Source organism: Paroedura picta, chromosome 2, assembly GCF_049243985.1.
Source record: "Paroedura picta isolate Pp20150507F chromosome 2, Ppicta_v3.0, whole genome shotgun sequence".
In the NCBI taxonomy this organism is placed as follows: domain Eukaryota; kingdom Metazoa; phylum Chordata; class Lepidosauria; order Squamata; family Gekkonidae; genus Paroedura; species Paroedura picta.
Window position 1 is genome coordinate 183596840 of NC_135370.1, and position 20371 is coordinate 183617210.

At 50.4% G+C, this 20371-nt stretch overlaps 1 protein-coding gene and 1 long non-coding RNA gene across 3 annotated transcripts; both read left to right on the forward strand.

The window, feature by feature from the left end:
- Positions 1-71: 71 nt before the first annotated feature.
- LOC143830938 (hemojuvelin-like) lies at positions 72-6778 on the forward strand. Of its 2 annotated transcripts, XM_077324135.1 has the most exons (4): positions 72-1006; positions 1254-1411; positions 2406-2908; positions 5540-6778. In XM_077324135.1, exons 2-4 carry the CDS (start codon positions 1318-1320, stop codon positions 6158-6160), a joined length of 1218 nt encoding a protein of 405 aa, XP_077180250.1. In that variant the 5' UTR covers positions 72-1006; positions 1254-1317; the 3' UTR covers positions 6161-6778. The 2 variants fall into 2 exon arrangements, with proteins under 2 accessions (XP_077180250.1, XP_077180251.1); XM_077324136.1 differs by lacking the exon at positions 1254-1411 and having other exon boundaries at positions 73-1006.
- Positions 6779-17264: 10486 nt separating this feature from the next.
- LOC143828866 (uncharacterized) lies at positions 17265-18915 on the forward strand. The gene is made up of 3 exons (XR_013227946.1): positions 17265-17359; positions 17475-17554; positions 18711-18915. It is a non-coding gene; the product is annotated as an uncharacterized LOC143828866 (long non-coding RNA).
- The last annotated feature ends 1456 nt before the right edge of the window (positions 18916-20371 follow it).

Below are 20371 nucleotides of genomic sequence, written 5' to 3' on the forward strand. Positions count from 1 at the left end.
AAAGAGGGTCAAAGTTTGTGCCCTTATTTATCTACATTGGTGGAGCCCTTGTCAGCCCCCCTGGTCATCAACACACCAATCTGCTAACTGGACAACGGTGACTGGGACACGGACAGCTTAGAAGGTTACTGTAAAGGAAGGAAGGAGGACGAAGGGAAGGAAGAGGAGAGAAAGAGGAAGGAAGGAGGAGAGGGAGGGAGTGAAGGAGAGAGGAAGAAAGGTCAGAGGAGAAGGAGGAAGGAAGGAAGAGGAGAGAAGGAGGAAGGAAGGAAGGAGGAGAATGAGGAAGTGAAGGAGGGAGGAAGAAAGGTCAGAGGAGAAGGAGGAAGGAAGGAAGGAAGGAAGGAAGAGGAGAGAAGGAGGAAGGAAGGAAGGAGGAGAGGGAGGGAGTGAAGGAGGGAGGAAGAAAGGTAAGAGGAGAAGAAGGAAGGAAGGAAGGAAGGAAGGAAGGAAGGAAGGAAGGAAGGAAGGAAGGAAGGAAGGAAGGAAGGAAGGAAGGAGGAAAAAGTTGTAGGGTGAGAGAAGAGAAGAGAGAGAGAGGGAAGGAGGGAGGAAGAGAAGGAAAGAAGTGTCATGCATCTCTGCAGGCTTCCATCCTTCTGATCCTGTTTTCAGTCTGAGTTGGGGGAAAGGCGGGAGCAGAAGATGTCTGGAATCAGGCACTCCACCCCAGTGGTGGGTCTGGGCCTCCTGGTGCAGAAACCTCTCTAACGAATTGCTGAGAAGGTCAAGAGAAGTTTGCCACCCTGAAGCCAGTGCCCAGTCGCCTGCCTCTCCTGCTGGTGGAGGCCCCAAAGGAACTCTTTCTTCCACTTGCCTTTGTGGGGCTGTTGGGGCTCGTGTCTCAAGTGGAACGTGGCCCAGAAGAAACAACCATCTGCTGCCAAAGGCTTCCCGCTTGGCGATGTGTCCCAAGCCACGGAAGAAGACTCCAAAAGGAAGCATCCTGAGCGCCCGGCAGGCCTCTGAATAAGAAATAGCCTCATATTCATCCTGACCATTTCTGGTGAGCGCAGAGACAGGACGGGATGCCCTTTGCTCACTCTGGCCTTATCATGACTGGAAGTGGGTGCCTGGAAGCTGCTAATTTTTGCAAAGGGCCGTAATGCCGAAATGGGCACTGGTGATGATATTCCAAAACCTGAATGGCATGGCGAGTGGGGAGAAAGGGAGCGAATGTCCCCCCCCCTACAGACGCCGGGGAAGTTGGTTTGTTTGTTCCCTGCTGAGCTCTTTCTGTCCTTGAATTCCAGAGAACCGAAAAAGGGAGCTGGAGGACTTTGGTGCCTGGTCTCTGGGCACTTTGGATGGGCCGCGATGGGAACAGCAGCCTGGTTGGTGAAGCCCTGCTGCTCAATCCCTGCCCGTTTCCTCCTGGGTATTGTCTTTCTCGGCCTGTTCTGCAGACACGGTAAAGGCTGGGGGGTGGGAAGGAGAAAGGGAGGGGGGGGGGTCAGCTGGTCAACAGCCGGAGGGCCACCTTGGAAAGAGGGCTGCCCATTTATTAACTTATTTAAGTAGTTATTTTGTATTTGTAGCCCACCCCTCTGGATCCTGACATCTCAGGGTGAGCTACATCATATAAACTGCAACACTATACAAAACATACAATTAACAGATTGTTAAAATTTGATAAAACATTCTCAATATCTATTGGACTAGGGCCAAGCCCGTTGCATTCAGGAATACAGCAAGTGCTAGATTAGGGGGGTGGAGTGGAAGAACTCTACAAATGGTCTCCCCCTCCTCCCAGGACCTGGAAGGCTGCAGGCAGCTGTTGGGGAACTCACCGGCAGGGGCAGCTCTCATGTGGCAGGGATCTGCAGCCTCCGAGCCTCGGAGGGAAGTGGAAGGAGGAGGGGGTGGTCAGGGATGGGGGGATGGAAGGCAATTGGCTGGGCACTGGACAGGCGAGGTGGTTGGAGGAGGAGGCACTCAGGGGCGGGACAGGGACAAACGTGAGCCACTTTCAGACTTCTTCAGGTAGAGAAAACTGGCATCTAAGAACCAACTCTTCTTCTTCAGTAATATCAGGGTTCTCTCAGCCTCCCCTCCCACACAGGGTGTCTGTTGTGGGGGAAGGAAAGGGAAAGCGATTGTCAGCCGCTTTGAGACTCCTTTGGGTAGAGAAAAGTGGCATATAAGGACCAACTCTTCTTCTCCAGTAATATCAGGGCTATCTCAGCCTCACCCACCTCACAGGGTGTCTATTGTGGGGAGAGGAGGGAAAGCCACTTAGAGACGCCTTCTGGTAGAGAAAGGTGGCATATAAGTACCTTCTAGTAGGGAAAAGTGGCATATAAGTACCTTCTGGCAGGGAAAAGTGGCATATAAGTACCTTCCGGCAGAGAAAGTGGCATATAAGTGCCAGCTCTCCTTCTTCTTCTTCCGTTACCCTTCCACAGTTGACTCTCACTGCAAGATCTCGCGCTGCAACTCCGAATACCTGGCTGCCACGCAGAATGTGCATGGCCCTGGCACGAATACTGCCTACTGCACGGCCCTGCGATCGTACTCCAGATGCACCCGCCGTACGGCCCGCACCTGCCGGGGCAACCTGGCCTATCACTCAGCTGTCTACGGCATCGAAGACCTCATGATCCAGAACAACTGCTCCAGGGAGGGCCCGACGTCGCCTCCGTGGCCCCCTGCCCCGGAACCCCACAAGGATAGCTTTGGATCTCTGGATATCTGTGACTATGAGAAGAATTATGCCCACAAGCATGGCCAGCCCCCCGCGTACCAGCACTGCGCCATCTTTGGGGACCCCCACGTGCGGACGTTCAGCGACGAGTTCCACACCTGCCGAGTGGAAGGTTCTTGGCCACTCCTAGACAACCACTACCTGTTTGTGCAGGCCACGAGCCACCCCGTAGTGAAAGGGTCAAACGCCACCTCTATTGGCAAGGTAAGGGCTTCTAACTTCTCATGGTCCCCCCCCCCTCGTGCTTTTCTTTAGGCCAGCCTTTTCCAACATTTTTGCTGTTGGGAACCCCCTGAGGCATTCTTCAGGCTCTGAGAAACCCGATAAATGGCATGATCGTGCAGAATGTGGTTGGGAAGCAGAACTGTGGACATGCGGACCCGGGGCCCCTCTCCTTCCCACCCCCTCCAGGCCCATCATTGGCCATTTTGGGAGGGGTGGGAGGGTTGACATGATCATATTTGGTTATATCCCTTGATAAATGTTGAACAATTAAAAAAAATCTTATTTCCCACTCATTAAAGAAACCCTTCCATGACCATAAAGAATCCCTGGTTGAGAAAGCATGCTTTAGGCAGATCTGGTGGTTTTAGTGGGGGAAAGAGCTGCCAAGTTCTAGCCAACTTATGCTGACCTTGCAGGGCCTGCAAGGCAAGAGATGAACAGAGGGGCTTGGCCATCGCCTGCCTCTGCAGAGCAACCCGGGATTTTCTTTTTGGTCTCCCATCCAAGTATCAACCAGGGCTGAGCCTGCTTAGCTTCCCAGATCTGATGAGCCCAGGTTAGCCTGAGCCATCCAAGTCAAAGCAGGCAGATGGAGCTGGTTGGCCATTGCCTCCCTCCGAACTTCCCTGGTGGTCTCCCATGTTGGACATCCTTGGTGGTCTCCCAATCTAAGCAGGGCTGACCTTGCTTAGCTTCTGAGTTCTGATGAGATCAAACTGATCTGAGCCATCCATGTCTGGGCAGACAAACACAGGTGGTTGACTATTCCTCCCCTGCACAGAGACCCCAGAATTCATCCAAGTACCAACAGGGTTGATCTTGGTTAGCTTTTGAGATCTGATGAGTCCCATCAGGTCACAGCCAACCGAGGGGGTTTCAAGACAGAAGATGAATAGAGGTGGTTGGCCATTGTTGGTCTCCTAGGTGGTCTCCAGCCCAAGAACCAACCAGAGGTGACCCTGATTAGCTTCTGATATCTGACAAATTCAGGCCAGCTTAGACAAACCAGGTCTGGGTTGGCAAACAGAGGTGGCCACCTCTGAGTAGTGAGTCTGGACTTCTTGCTGGTGCCCCCCCCGCAAGTAGTAACAAGGAACAACCCTGATTCTGAGAGCTGATGATATTTTGCTAGCTTGAGCCATGCGGGTCTGCTCTGCAGTTCAACAGGGTGAACTAGAAGAAGGAGAAGAAGATGGCAGTGGCCAGGCCGGACTGGCCAGGGATTCTGGGTTATTTTTTGGGGAGGTATCATTTGGGCATGGAATTGGGATCAATGTGAGTGGGCAGGTAGTTGTGAATTTCCTGCATTCTGCAGGGGGTTGGATTAGATGACCCTGGAGGACCCTTCCAACTCTATGATTCTATGATTCCAAGAAGAGTTGGTTTTTTTACCCCGCTTTTCACTCTCGGAAGGTATCACAAAGTGGCTTCCAATTGCCTTCCCTTCCTCTCCCCACCACAGACGTCCTGTGAGGTAGCTGAGGCTGAGAGAGCTCTGACAGAACTGATCTGTGAGAATAACTCTAACAAGACCGCGACAGGCCCAAGGTCACCCAGCTGGCTGCATGTGGAGGAGGAGTGGGGAATCAAACTCAGCTCTGGAAGCTGCCGCTCTCAGCCACAGTACCAGGCTCGCTCTCGAAACAGGGAGGGAATCCGGTAACTGCTGTGGTGTATGAGGGCAGGATCCCATGCTCCTGGGCGATAGAGCAATTGCTTTGGGTCCCACATCCAATGACCTTGGTGATCAGCCATCAGCACCACGGACAGCACCACAGCAGGCTCAGGCATCCGGATGGAGGCAAGGAAGGTTCATGAGCTCCTTTCACAGCTGTTCATCCCCCTGTGGGAACTGGAGAGCAAGGGGCTAAGCAGTTACTCAGCAATGGCCGGAGGGTGGAGCAGCAAACTGCTTAAAAGAATAAAACAGTTCCACAGTCAAGAGAGAAACAAGGTTGTATACAAAAAAGAGTGAGAGAGTGGAACAGGCTTCCTCCGGAGGTGGTGTTTTTGTTTTAAAGCAGAGGTTAGTCAGCCATCTGATAGAAATGCTGAACTCAGGCAGATTTTGAGTGGGTGGGCAGAAGAGCTTGGCTCTTGTGGCCATTTCCTGCATTCTGCAGGGGGCTGGATGAGATGACCCTGGAGGTCCCTTCCAACTCTATGATTCTATGAACTCAGTGGCATATAAAGCTACGGAGTCCACCCTCCAAAGCAGCCCTTTGCTCCATTTTCTCCAGGAAAACTGATCTCTGTCGCTTGGGAATGAGCTATAATTCAGAGGGGTCTCCAGGTCCTGCCTGGAGGCTGGCATCCCTAAACCTGTTTCTCCAGATTAGAGGTCGCCGTTCTCAGCCTGGTCACCAAGCCGGCTCTCAGCAAGGACAGCAGGGTCGTGGGAGGTCCCCTTTGCTACTTGGACAGTGCTCTGAGCTCCTCTCCTGCCGGGCAGTGATATCAGCGCTCTCTCAGCCTCCCCTCCCTCACAGGGTGTCTGTTGTGGGGAGAGGAATGGGAAGGCGACTGTAAGCCGCTTTGAGCCTCCTTCGGGTAGGGAAAAGCGGCATATAAGAACCAACTCTTCTTCTTCTTCTTCTTCTTTCTTCCCAGTTGACCATCATCTTCAAGGACGTCAAGGAATGCATCGATCAGAAGGTGTACCAGGCTGAGATCGGTGACCTGCCTGCCGCTTTTGTGGACGGTTCGAGGAACGGCGGCGAGAGGCCCGGAGGGAACAGCCTGGCGATCCACGAGCGCTCCCCTGGCCGCCATGTGGAGATCCGAGCCGCGTACATCGGCACCACCATCGCCGTGCGCCAAGCTGGGAAGCAGATCTCCTTCTCCATCCGGGCGGCCGAGGAAGTGGCCTTCTCCTTCACTGAGGAGCAGGACCTGCAGCTGTGTGTGGGGGGCTGCCCGCCCAGCCAGCGCATCTCCCGCAGCCCCTGTGGCCCCAGCGCGGTGGCCCTGGCGGCCGAGAAGGTCCGACGCTTGTGTCGAGGGAAGCTGCCCGCGGAAGACGTCTATTTCCAGTCGTGCGTCTTTGATGTGGTGACTTCGGGGGACGTCAACTTTTCTCTGGCGGCGCATGACGCGTTTGAAGATGCCAGAGCGTTCCAGATGGACTTCAGGAAGCTTCATATCTTCGAGACGGATGCAACCTCCTCTCCCAGAGGGCTACCTCTCCTTCTCCTCCTCCTCCTCCTCCCGGTGGCCATTTCTGGACTTTAGTTGTATCTGGACAAGTTGCTCTTCAATGGCTACTAGGAAGCATGGGCCAGTCCAAGAAGATCATGGGTGACACTCAGGATCACATAGGAAGGGCCATGGCTCAGTGGCAGAGCAACTGCTTGGGATCCTGGAGGTTCTAGGTTCAATCCCTGGCATCTCCAGTTAAAAGGACCAGGCAGGAGGGGATGGGAAAGTCCTTTTTCAGAGACCCTGGAAAGCAGCTGCCAGTCTGAGCAGACAAGACTGTCCTTGATGGACCAACGGCCTGACTCAGTAGCAGCCAGCTTTGTGCGTTCACAGTAAGCACTGCAGAGAGATGAAAGTGGAAGCACTTTTGAATGTACTCTTTTGGAGGAGAGCCTGTAGGCAAGATTGACTTGAATGGAGCAAGGATCAAAATCAGTGTTGTCTACTCAGACTCAGCTGCTTTCCAGGGTCCTGGGCTGAGGTCTTTCCCATCACTCCTTGCTTGATCCTTCTAACTGGACATGCCAGGGATCGAACCCGGGACCTTCTGCATACCAAGCAAGCACTCTGTCACTGAGTCGCAGCCCTTGAGGTGCTTTCCTTGACCAACATCAGAACTATTAAAAGTTATTCCCTTGTCTCAGCTTCTAACTAGCTCTGTTGTCTAGGTTTTTTGGGGGAAATCTGGGGTCTTGTCCTTGGTGAAAACTTGTGCACTTGTAAACTGGACGCTCCCTGCCCATTTCTCAGACCTGCGTACTATTGTCAGTTGCATGCACATGGGAATCTGCAGCAAGGAGAGGTGGGCGTTGAGGGAGAAGCCTGCAAAAGTCTCGACTGTGAGGTTTGAGCATGCTCAGGCGCATCTGTTGACATTGGGGGGCATGGGATACTTGCTCCATTTTCTCTTGGTTTATTGAAAAGGACTATTGCAGTCAGGAAACTGCAATACCCAGGCACCCTACGGGCGATGGAACTGCACCCTGTGTGGCCACTAGTTACAGAACTCTCCAAGGGAGACCTGGATTCAGGGAACGCTCAAGGACTGGTTATCTTTACCCTTTCTACCCATGACATCTGGCCAACTTAAAACAAACCTCTGGACTTGCCCTGCCTGGGGAAAGTATGACAAAGTCTATCTGTAGCTTTTTCCCACCTGGACTTACTTTGAGTTCAGGAAAATTTCCTCCGTCCAGCTCCACAGCCTGGATCGAAGCCTCTGGCTGCTATGGATCACGAACGAGGCTGAGGAGATCCAGTCGGGATCTTGCACTACAGTCTTTGGAAGCAGACGGAGGATGGGAAGGGGTTGCACAGTTGTGTAGTTCGGAAAAGAGCTTTTGCAGGTTTTTGCTCTATGCCGAAATCCTGTTTGACCACTAGGAAGGCAACCTGTGAGGTCAGTGAGGCTGAGAGACCTCTGAGAGAACAGCTCTAAGAGGACTGTGACTGGCCCAAGGTCACCCAATTGGCTGTATGTGGAGGAACAGGGAATCAAACCCGGCTTGCCAGATCAGAAGCCACCGCTCTTAACCACGGAACCACGCTGTGGTTGAATCTAGACAGGGCCAGACGATTTGAGATGTAATCTCTCCTCTGTTTCCTTCTAAAAGCAGCCAGAGTGGGAGGAATCCAGGAAATGGTGGTGGTGGAGTTTATCCCTTTTCCCTTCCCTTTTCATGAACTAGTCCCCCCCTCTCCAAACTGCTCTTTGCCCTGCTAAGTCAAACAACAGGTTTCCTCAACAAAGCAAACAAAAGCGGCGGGGGGGGGGGGGCAGGATGGACCTACGGGAAAAGGTGCAGGGAGGGAATCAAGCCCTCTGGTTCCAGTCCAGCTGGAGGTCCCCTCTGCTTTGAAGCGGCTGCTGTGAAAGAGGGCTGGCCAGTCACTGCTCCTGTCGCAGGTCTGGCCCTAAGTGGGGCCGGCTTGGAGGACTGGCAAATGAGAAAATCTCTTCCCGGGAAGAGAAAGGGCATTGAGCAGGGGGGTGGCCTGTCTGGCCCCTTCCAACTCTATGATTCTATGATTCTAGGGCAAGATGTCTGCAGCTGTGCTGAACCCCTAGAATCATAGAATCATAGAGTTGGAAGGGGCCATGCAGGCCATCTAGTCCAACCCCCTGCTCAACGCAGGATCAGCCCTCTCACCATCTACAAAACATGAAGGGGGCACTTGCAGGGCCAGAGTCACAAAGGATAGGGTTGTGAGTGTCCTGCACAGTGCAGGGGGCTGGACTAGATGACCCAGGAGGTCCCTTCCAACTCTAGGATTCTAGGTCCTCAAAATCTAGGGGCCTCCAGTTTTGACACTATCCCAGGCCTTCCTTACACGTGCTGCTCTCAGGAACCCTTTAGGAATTTTCCTTGCATCCCGTTTCCAAATAATCCTGTCCTCGGCTTCACTCAATATTGTTTCAGACGTTCTTGACTCTTCCATCTCCCTTTGGTTGAGAGGGCAGGCAGGGGATTGGGGGGGCTCACAAGTGAAATAGCCCAGGGCCTGCACCGAAATCCGGCACTGGGCACTTGTGCTGCCTCCATTTGCCTTGGGTCTGTGCAGGGAAGTGGGTTTAACCCTTGCACCTCCACTCAGATTGGCTCATTGAAAGCAAGCACTTGTGCAAGCCATAAGGTCGCACAGTAGACAAGGCTTTGCAGAGTTACTTGGATAACTTTTTGAATGTTCTATTGGGGACTTGCTGTGGGTTGGTGTAATTAATATTGCATCATTTAACCTGCATTGGTAACACTTACCGGTGTGGGGTAGGGCTTAATGTGTGATGACTTCTAATTTGGCGAACCAGGTTTGATTCCCCACTCCTCCTCCACAAGCAGCCAGCTGAGTGACCTTGGTCCACTCACAGTTCTCTTAGAGCTGTTCTCACAGAGCAGTTCTCTCAGCACTCTCTCAGCCCTACCTACCTCACAGGGGTTGTGGGGGGAGAAAGTGAAGGTGATTGTATACCATTTTGGATTCCTTCAGGCAGTGAAAAGCAGAGTATAAAAAACAACTGTTTGTCTTGTGCATCATCCTAAGGGGTCCCCTACCTTTAGGTGGGAAAAAAAAGAAAGGGGAATGTGCAGATAGAAGACAAAAATCAGAAAGTACCCTAAGGTCACCTCGAGTATTATATCCCACTGAGGTCCCTCCTCTCTGCAAATGCTGCCCTCCCCAGGCTCCAACCCCAAATCTCCAGGAATTTTCCAGCCAGAGTTAGCAACCACCACTGGAACATATAATCTGCTTTCTCTGCAGGTTCTGCTGGCAGAGTTTAAATCTGCAAAGAGGATTGAAGCCCCAGGCTGCTTAAAAGAATAAAATAGTTTTCATTAAGAAGAGAAATAACTTGGTATAGAAAGATGAGAGAAGAGAACTAATTGTTCTATTTGGATAGATTGAAATGGGTCACCGTGTTGGTCTAAAGTAGCACAATAAAATCAGAGTCCAGCAAGCACTCGAAAGCTCACGCCTTGAATAAATCTTTGTTGGTCTTAAAGGTGCTACTGGACTCTGATTTTATTGTTCTATTTGGTCATTCTTCCGTTGGTTCAGGGGACCAGCAGGGAGGAAGTGGGCTCCAAGGGGGAGGAAGGCTCCAGTGAGCCAATAAGGACACAGGAAGAGAGAATTTGAAAACATCAGGAAGTTTCTGATCTAACTATGCTAAATACACACCTCTTCCAACACCCCCTACAGGACACTCCTTATATTCTTTTCAAGCAGGTAGCCTGCAGATCTTTGCATATTTCAGCACATTCTCCCTATCTCTTCTGTGCCCTTCAACCTCTGGAGACTGGGTAGGGTTTTGCTCCTCTGGGTTTTTTGGGTGCCTGTCTCAATCTCTGAAATCGAGCCAGAGGCAAGAGAAGAGAGCTGTATTTTAAAGGCCCCGGAGATGATTCAGCGGCTGTCGCAGGAACACGGATCTTGGTTGGGCCCGGGGAAGGCGGGTGCCAGATCGCAGCTGCAGAAGACAATTTGGAATCGACTCCACGAGGCCTCAATTTGGCCGAAGGCGGATCGAAGCCCCGACGTGTCTGTTTTGTTCCTCCGCCCGACAGCAAGCTGACCCTTGCTAAAGTGAAATCCAATTTCCTGGGAAGTGTTCATTTGGGGCGATGAGGGGGTTGGAGCCCCCAGGAGGAAAGGCGGAGGAGTCCTAGGCTGTTCAATTTAGAAAAGAGACAAGGAAGGTGTGTGTGTGTATGTGGGGAGGAGGGGCATAATAAAGGCTTAGAAAATTGGGCATGGGGAAAGAACTGCCCCCAAAGGATTTTTCTCCCTCTTCCAAAATGCTAGAGCTTGTGGGCCTCCAACAAAACTGACGGGAAGAAGATTCTGGGCAGCCCAAAGGCACTGGTCTTCATGCAGGGTGTGATTCAAAGGTGCAGTTCACGGTCAGAGGAGGCCATGATGGCTACAGGATGGAACACCGGAATGACACATTCAGGGGCTACTAGCCATGGTGACAGATTTTATTTTCCTGGGCTCCAAGATCACTGCAGATGGGGACTGTTGGTGGTGTTTGAGGGGAGCCTCCTTATGCAGGCATTAAAATTCTGAATCCCAGAGCCAGGAGGAAACATAGGGAAGCTAGGCTCCAGGTGAGACCTGGGGATCCCCTGGAAATGTAGCACATCTCCGGGCTAAAGAGGTCTGTCCCCCTGGAGAAGATAGCTGCTTTGGAGGGTGGACTCCGTAGCTTTATATTCCACTGAGGTTCCTCCCTGTCCTCAAATCCTGCCCACTACCAGCTCCACCCCCAAAGTCCCCATGTATTTCCCAGGCTAGATACCAGCTACCACCTAGAACAGGGTCAGTCAGAATACGGCCCTCCAGACGTACATGGACTACAATTCCCATGAGCCCCTGCCAGCAAATGCGATTATATTAGCCACGTTTTCAATGCTTTCCTCGGAGGCAGCTACAAGAACAAACGACACAACGTCACACAAGGAACTAGAAAAGTACCCAAAAGGCCGCTGTCTAGACCAGAACCTTTGGGAAAGCGTAATTACTTACTCTGTACAAAACATCTGGTGTTTGTACAATGTGTAGTTGTGAATTTCCTGCATTCTGCAGGGGGGCTGGACTGGAGGACCCTGGAGGTCCCCTTCCAACTCTAGGATTCTATGAGTTGTGCCTATGAAAAATCTGCCAGGAGCGCTCAATAAATAAAAATACAAGTAACAGTCATTTTGCAATATTCAAACCGGAAGCTTTATAGGCACAGCCCCAAAGTATCCCCGGCAGAGAAACAGAATTGTAATATGTACGTATTCATAAGGAGTTCCTTCGCTCAACAAATACAGTGGGGGACAGAATGCCTCCAATATCCTCCAAAATGCTGCACTCAACCACGTCTTAAGTATGAAAATCAAGCTTCCTGCTGAATCATTCCTCAAGCGATGCTGGATATTTGCAGTCATTGTTTGCCCTGTGAGAAGTGCAAGTAAAGAAACAAGATTTGCACTATACAAGTTTCCTCGCTTCTTGGCCGCAGGTTCCACTGACAGGTTGTTCTCATTTTGCCCCCACCTGAAAGTTGACACCCTGAACATGGCCTGGTCTCCTAACCTCGCTCTCATGGCTCGGGTGAAGGACTGGAGACCCCAGGCTTGCAAAAAAAAAATCTACCAACAAGAGCTTGTGTCCTTTATGTGGAACATGTCCACATAAGAGAGGGAGGGAGGCACATATTCCTTCCCCCCACTCCCCCATGCCTCTCCCACCTAACTCTCCTCCTTGGTTCTCCTTTCCCTCTGTCTCTCTCTCTCACACACTTCCTCCCCCTCCCTCCCTCCCTCCCTTCCAGGCAGCATCTCCCCTCTACCCAGGGGGTCCCACTTTCTCAAGGCACAGCCCCTAGGCCAAGCTCTGGGCCTCGTAGCTCTGCCACCGCCATATCCTGCCCGGCTCCCTAAGGCGGGACATCACTTCCGTTTCAGGGAATGTGGCAGTAGATGTGTTCCACATCAATAGGTGTTCTGCATTTCCAGACTTCTCCTGCTCTAAATCAGTGACAGATTAATTTCTGGCTTTGTGAAATCTGGAGCAATGCGACATCCCCAGCACTGGCTGACCTTTGACGAGCAAATGGAGCTGCTTGAGAGGGCAATTTAGGAGGCCTGTTCAAACACGATATTTGGATATGATCAAGGCTTCCCTGTGAAATTACAGATTTAATGCTTGCCTGGCTGCTAAATGGGACTCAGCGCACAGCTTGAGAAAAGGCTGCGCATCACACCAGGGACACATCGTGGAAAGGAACCCTCAGAAGGTGTAATTTTTCTGTCCTTCCGTCCCTCCCCCCTCCCTGCCGTATTTCATGTATCTGGCTTGACACCCAGGTTTGGGGAGACAAAAATATATTCCTTGAGAGCCAGCATGGTGAGGTGGTTAAAACTAACGGCCTCTAATCTGGAGAACCGGGTTTGATCCCCTTTTCCTCTTCCACAAGAAGCTACCTGGGTGACCTTGGGTCAGGCATAGTTCCCTTCAGAGCTGTTTTCTTAGAGCTGCCTCACAGGGTGTCTGTGGTGGGGAGAGGAGATTGTAAGAAGTGTAGTGACATCTTTGGGTGGAGAAAAGCGGGGTATAAAACCTGGCACCAGGTTTGATTATCTACTTCTTTTCCACTTGAAGCTTGTTGGGTGATCTTGGATCAGTTCTCTTCAAACTCTCTCAGCCTCCCCTCCCTCACAGGGTGTCTCTTGTGGGGAGAGGAAAGGGAAGGCAACTGGAAGCTGCTTTGAGACTCCTTCGGGTAGGGAAAAGCAAGGTTCAAAACCCAATATTTCTTCCTTGATTGAATCCAAAGTTATTTGGATTGATGGGAGCTCCTGAAGAGCTGTGGAGAAGATGTGATTACTGCACACATCAAACAGCCGTCTACTGTGTTGGACTGTCCGTCCGTCACAATCATGACTGTCTCCTCAGTCTGGCAGTGACATCACCCTGACAGTCCTACTGGATGTGACATCATGCTCCATCTCCCCCCCCCCCCAATGACAGGAACTGCCCAGCAGCCTACTCCGCAGGGCCAGAAACAGGCTTTGGGCAGGCATCTGCCAATCCGTCCCCCAAGACAGTCACATTAAAATGAGAGTACTTACCTCTCTAGATGCCAGGCACTATTGCACGCGAGGAGACTCATTCAGGGAGGATCTTTATGACCAGGGCCCCTCCTCTGCCCACCCCCCCTCCAGGCCCATCTTTGGCCATTTTGGGAAGGGGGGGCAGGTCGACTTGACCATAGCTGGTCATATTGCTCGAAATATTTTTTTTAGAAATTCAAACATGTATAAAACATTAATTAGCCCCCACCGATTTGGGAAATCCTTGAGGTGGGAAATGGAGGAGGAAGCTCACTTAGATCTTGAGCTTCCTCACTGAGTAAACACACATGTCCTCCCAGGGAAGAGGGAGGCATCTGGTCCTGAGAGGGATCGCATTCGGATCTGCCCCTGAATAGCGTAAAAGGCTGGTGGTTCTGCGGGACATTGAGGCAGCTACTGGGCCCTCGTTAGTGGGTGTGGAAACAATCTTATATTTTTCTTAATATGGCGGCAAAGTTAATATTTCTTCCCCGTAACCGTCCCCATTGAGGCATAGGTATTTGCTCTCTGTTTTGTCCCTTGTTCTTCTTCTGTTTCCAGCTGAAGTGATAGCTGAGGATCGCCCCCAGCAGTTCATCTCATTCTCTTCTCCCCCAGTCTGTGCTCACAACAGTCCTGCGAGGGAGGTTAGGCTAAGAACCCCAGGGCACCTGGTAAGCATCCATGGCACAGTGGAAATCTGAACCTGGGTCTTCCAGATTCGATTCCAAGCGCCACACCTTGCCGCTGCACCTCTGCGAGCACAGATTGCACCACGTCTGTGACGTGTCGGATGTCCAGTTGCTCAAAACAGACGCTGCCCTCCAGCGCTCGATTGAGGAGGAAAAAGCTGGCGGGCTGGAAAACTTTCCCCGGGCCAACCGCGAGCCCGCCTTTCTCTCCTGCCATCCCAGCCAGCTTTTCCACTTACGGGGGGAGAAAAAAAAAGTCATTTAATTAAACATATTTCCAAGCCCACAGCTGTATAATTTTCGGTTGTTATTTAATTGCTTCAAATAAACCCCCTTTTATGCATGTTGGTAATAAGCTATTTGCTTTGAGAAATGAACCGCTCTAGCAGATGGCTGGGAGAAGCTGCTGGCTGGAAAAAGTGTCGGGTTTTTTTAATTAAAAAAAAAAGGGGGGGGGGGGGGAGAAAAGCTTCCTCTGCCTTGAACTGCCGTCTCTCGGTATCACGAGAGCCTCAGAGCTTTTGCCGCATCTGAGATGCCGGTCCCCAGGTGAGTCCTCATCTCGGTGTGCGCGCGGCATAAACAGCTCTGGAAGTTTATAAGAAAAAGGATGCAGGAATCTGTTTGTGCGATGAGGAAAAGCCCTGAGTAAATATCAATATTAACAATCTGCAGCTGACTTCCTCCGCCCTGCAAAGAAGAGATCTATGATGCGGGTCAGGATTACCATTTTGGCACTCCTTCCGTGTGGCCTGTGAGCGCCTCTCATTTCCGCCTGGGCTTCATCTGCTGTCCAGTCCTGCTTTGTACCGTGGGCTGTCTTTTAGGGAAGAAGAAGAAAGAAGAAGAAAGAAGAGGTTGGTTCTTATATGCCGCTTTTCTCTACCCAAAGGAAGCTCAAAGTGGTTTCCAATCTCCTTCCCTTTCCTCTCCCCACAACAGACACCCTGAGAGGGAGGGGAGGCTGAGAGAGCCCTGAGATTACTGAAGAAGAAAAAGAAGAGTTGGTTCTTAGATGCCACTTTCTCTACCTGAAGGAGTCTCAAAGCGGCTTACAGTTGCCTTCCCTTTCCTCTCCCCACAACAGACACCCTGTGGGATGGGTGAGGCTGAGAGAGCCCTGATATCACTGCCCGGTCAGAACAGTTTTATCAGTGCCGTGGCGAGCCCAAGGTCACCCAGCCAGCTGCATGTGGGGGAGTGCAGAATCGAACCCGGCATGCCAGATTAGAAGTCCGCACTCCTAACCACTACACCAAACTGGCTCTCAGGCCTTTCAACTGGGAACTTGAGGGCCATGTGAGAACTGGGTGACTTGGGTCCCAATCCAGTAGCCTAACCACTACACACAGGGCATTACTCGAATTGAAGAAGAGCGGGCTTTTTATACCCTGCTTTTTACGACCCGAAGGAGTCCCAAAGTGGAGTATAAACAAGTTTCCCTTCCTCGCCTCAGAAAGGACACATTGTGAGGGAGGTGGGGCTAAGAGAGCTCTGAAAGAACTGCTCTGTGAGAACAGCTGTAAGAGGACTGTGACTGGCCTAAGATCACCCAGCTGGCTGCATATAGAGGAGTGGCAATGGGGAATAAAACCTGGTTCTCCAGATCAGAGGCCGCCTTTTGTAACCATGATACCATGATGGCTTTCAAGTGGACCTAAAGCAGGGGAAAAGTGAATATTACAGGGTTGCAGGGAGGAATAATGCAAGGCCTTGTAGTATTTGTGGACCTCAGTATGGATATGCTACAATAAAACTCCAAAAGAGAGGGAGATAAATAACTTTACTACATACAAATAAAACTAAAAAGTACTAAGAACCTAAATGAGCATCCGAGAGCTGATTTTGTAAACATTCACACACGCATACTCCAACAAGAGGGTAGCTGCTTTCGGGAGAAGTGGAAGAACGAAGTTTGAGTTCTGGGGATGATGATGATGATGAAATTTATTCCTTGCCACTCCCAAGACTGGCTCGCGGCAGGTTACAAACATCCAATTAAAAATCCCATTAAACCCCCCATTAAAATGGACACAAAAGCACACAGGAACAGACAAAATGGCAGAATACCACCCCCCACCCATCCCTACTTTGAAGGGGGGGGAAGGAGGGTCAAGATAACACAGGTTGCTGCTTAACACCAGCCCCTCCTGCCCCCGTCGATCTGCCTCATGGCCTCCAGCCTCAACCACAGACCTGGCGGAAGAGCTCCGTCTTGCAGGCCCTGCGAAATGCCAAAAGTCCCCGCGGGGCCTGCAGCTCATGGAATGCACACAAAAGCTTATCCCCTAGCCTGAAATCTTGTTCTACCAACAAGAGGGTGCTATTTTTTAGAGGAAAAAAGGAAGAAATTGGGTAGCTTTAGGAACGGGCATGGAACATTAAATCTGGGGCTTCCAGTCTGAAGACATTCAGGAGTATATAATGGAGTGAGGAGACCTGGCACCTAATCCATTTTAATTCTAGCAACACCAATTCATGTCCCTGGGACTCTTTGGCTTTGCAGATTAAGCTAGGTGCCTTTTCTGATGCTCCCTGCGTTTCAGATTTCACTTTGTTGGGAGAGGTTAAATATGCAAGAGGGCAAAGCACTCGCTGCCTCAAAGAATAAAGCAGTATACATTGAGAAGAGGAAGAAACTGTGAGTAAGAGAGGAGAGAGATAGTCCTAACAGTCTAACTGACTAATGTTCAGGAGCAAAAGGCAGCAGGAAGTGTACTTAAAGGAGCAGAAAGTCTCCAAGTGAAGAAAAAGGAGAGTTGGTTTTTACACCCTGCTTTTTCACTGCCCAAAGTGGCTTACAAACACCTTCCCAGACACCCTGTGTGGCAGGTGGGTCTGAGAGAGCGCTGAGAGAACTGTGACAGATACAAGATGGCGTGTGGAGGAGACAGGCTTTTTTCTGTGGCTCTGACCACATAACCCAGACACGCAGGAAGAAATGGGGAGCAAAAGAGCAGCTATCCGGGAGCTGCAAGCATTTCTGCATCATTCCTGGCACGGCTGCCAGCGGCAGCTGGAGAGACTTCACTGTTGTGTAAACAGCTGCATTTGACCGAGCAAGAACTGCAGCTGTGCACCTGCCTGCCTGCTTCTTTTTTTTAAAAAAGCACTGGACTATTTCTGCTTGCTTAAATGACAGGCGATGGATTAGGTCAATGTGCTTTAAAAAAAAAAATCTAAATCATAGCGTGTAAATGTTAGCCGAGGGGGCGCAAAATGCTTTCCCCTCCCACCGGAGCCAGGAGACATTCTGGTAGCAATCGGCGTGTCCTAATTAGCATTTCACTGACAACGGAATCTTTTAATAAGCTCTCGCTGGAGTCTCCGGCCAGAATTCTCCAGCTGCCCGTTTCAGAGCTACAAAGATCAGCAGCTGGCGCAGAGGTTTTGATTGGGAACAGAAACAGGCCGGACGAGGCGAGGAGGAGGTGGTGGTTGTGAGTCAATTTAATAGAGACTGGAGGGGTAGAAATGGGCCCTGGAAGCTTTTCCATGCAGGGAGAAAAAACCTGCCATTAACCTCTCAACAGGGTTGATTTTTTTCCCCTCCAGGCCTGTTGGCAACCCTACGGTGAGATGCCCAGATTCTGTCTAGCATATCTGAAACCTGCTCTTTGGCTGAATTGGAATGCGTGAGTCTCTGTTCTCGATTTTAGCAACACATCGATCCAGTGGGGTAAGACAGCTTCACGGGACAAAAGTGGATCAAGAATGTTTGTGAGTCGTAGGGGTGCCAGGCGGGTGCCTGGAAGATTTGGGCTGGGAGGGGGGAGGGGGAAAGGGACAGGCACAGCGGTGTCATACTGGCACGCAAGGTCGTTTTCGGAGAAAGACTGGAAGTGATGTCTAGATTCGGGCGGGTGATAAGGTAGGATTTGACAAAGTAATGTGGCTAAACCATAGAGCAAATCTTGGAATAACCTCTGGAAGAAAGGGAACCTCCCCCTCCTTTATGACATAAAACCATAAAACCATAAGACAAGCTATTTGGGATCCAGCCAATCACCTATCCAGTACAACAGTCCATCACACAGTGGCCAAAACCCCGTGGACATCAGGAAGTCCACTGGGGGGCAGGGCAGAACTCCAGAAACCCTCCTGCTTTCAGTCCCCAAGCATAAAGAATTCAGAAAATAAGAAAGTAAGTGAAATCAAGTTGGATCACGCCCAATGGCCCACCCAGTCCAGCCCTCTGTGTCACACAGTGGCCAAAACCCAGGGGCCCTCAGAAGGTCCACCAGCAGGGCTAGAACTCCAGAAGCCCTCCCACTGTGGCCCCCCAAGCACCAAGGAGACAGCCCGAGAGATAAGAATGTAAGAGAAGCCATGTTGGATCAGGCCAGTGGCCCCTCCAGTCCAACACTCGGAGTCACATGATGGCCAAAACCCAGGTGACATCCGGAGGTCTACCAGCGGGACCAGGATCAGAAGCCCTCTCAGTGTTGCTCCCCAGCTCCAGGAACTTCATCCTCAAGAATAGGGCATCACTGTCCCAGACACAGAATCATAGAATCATAGAGTTGGAAAAGTCCTCCAGAGTCATCTAGTCCAAACCTCACAACTCACAACAACCTGCCCACCCCTAGTGGTCCCAATTCCAAGCCCAGATCATGCCCCACCCCCCAAATCCCCCCCAGAATCTCTGGCCAGTCTGGCCTGGAGGAAATGCGCCTCTCAACCCTTAAGTGGTGTTCTGAATTTCCCTGGGCATGCAAGAAAGGGCCACAAGAGCCAAGCACCAGCAAAATCCCTTCTGCCCAGCCACTCACCATCTGCTCACGTTCACAGAATCAGCATTTCTGTCAGATGACTATCCAGCCTCTGCTTCAAAACTTCTGAAGACGGAGAACCCACCACCTCCTGAGGAAGCCTGTTCCACTGAGGAACCACTCTAACTGTCAGGAACTTCTTCCGGAGGTTGAGACGGAATTTCTTTTGAATTAATTCCAACCCATTGGTTCTGGTCCGACTCTCTGTGGCAACAGGCATCAACTGTGCATAAGAACATAAATAAAATAATGAATCTTTCTTTTTGTCGCCTGCCTTTCCTGGGAAGCCCAGGGTGGGTAAAAAAGAAGTTATGCTGGATCCAGGCAAAGGCACATCGAGTCAGGAGGGGAAAGCTTGGAGGATCGGAATTCCTGCGTAAAATTTCTGTGCTTCCAAAGCAAAACATATTGTTTGCATTTAAGCCAAGAGAAATTCCCTCTGGAAAGTATTTGGAAGAGCGCAGAGACGTTTAGGCCAAAGTGTTCATGAGAGCCTAATGCAGAAATATCTGGAAAATTGGGCGGGAGGGGGAATAATTTGCACAGAGTAATCAATTTGTGCACACATGTGCATGCCAGTCCTAAGTCCAGGTAAATGGGGAGGGTTCAGGAAAGACCTGGCAACCTACCTTGTAAAAACGTTGCCAAGGAAATCAGATGGTAAAGGAAGTTCAATGTAAATAAAATTCCTCTCACATATGCAATGGAAGTGAAAAAGTGGTTTCCACTACCGGATGCAACAGAGAAGATGCCTGATGAACTGTGGCAGGATATTCAATCGACTGCTGTTCAACACATGCTGCAAAAGAAGCCAGAAAAAAAGATCAAAATGGCTCTTAGATGAAACTATAAGAAAAGCTGAATGTAGAAAAGCAGCAAAAGCTGCAGGCAAAAGGGAGGAAACTAAACAGAGAAGTATATCTGCCCCTTAGGCTTACAATAAAGTAAAAATATCAATATTTTTACAAAATATAAGTATGACTTTTTCAATGAATGTTAACAAATTAAGCTATACAAATTGAGAAAAGGGAGGAAGGAGGAAAATTAGAGCAGCAAAAATAGACAGCAAAACTCACTGGAATCAGAAATGCAAGCAGATAGAAGATTACAAAAATCTACACACGAGAAATGCTTTGGTACAAATAAAAAGGTTATGAATGTCATTTGCTGCTCACAAAAGCATTATCAAAGATAAATGAAGGAAAGAACTGACTGACTGACAGAGCATCAAGAACAGGAGATGGGAATGCACAGAAGAACTGGACGCATGAAGAACGGAAGTTCACTCTCTTCAAAATGAAAAAGAAACTGAAAGAGAACTTGAACTGGCTATTTTTTAACAGGAAGTTGAATGAGCCCTGAGTCGCCAAACAACAAGGCCCCAGGCATTGACCTCATACCCATGGAATTGCTGACATGTGTACCAATCAAATGCATGACCATTTTGTGCCACAAAATCTGAGAACCTAATAACTGGCCAGAGGAGTGGAAACGATCTTTGTTCATCTCACTATAAAAAAAGGGTGACCCCACAAGAAACCCCCTGTGAGGGAGGAGAGGCTGAGAGAGCCCTGAGATTACTGAAGAAGAAGAAGAAGAGTTGGTTCTTATATGCCGCTTTTCTCTGCCCGAAGGAGTCTCAAAGCGGCTTCCAATCGCCTTCCCTTTCCTCTCCCCACA

Excerpts from the sequence above, each read along its gene's own strand:
- LOC143830938 (XM_077324135.1), top strand. The coding sequence starts at position 1,318 with ATGGGAACAGCAGCCTGGTTGGTGAAGCCCTGCTGCTCAATCCCTGCC. Across the intron at positions 1,412-2,405 it reads CGGCCTGTTCTGCAGACACG|TTGACTCTCACTGCAAGATC; the intron begins GTAAAGGCTGGG and ends ACCCTTCCACAG. Across the intron at positions 2,909-5,539 it reads ACGCCACCTCTATTGGCAAG|TTGACCATCATCTTCAAGGA; the intron begins GTAAGGGCTTCT and ends CTTTCTTCCCAG.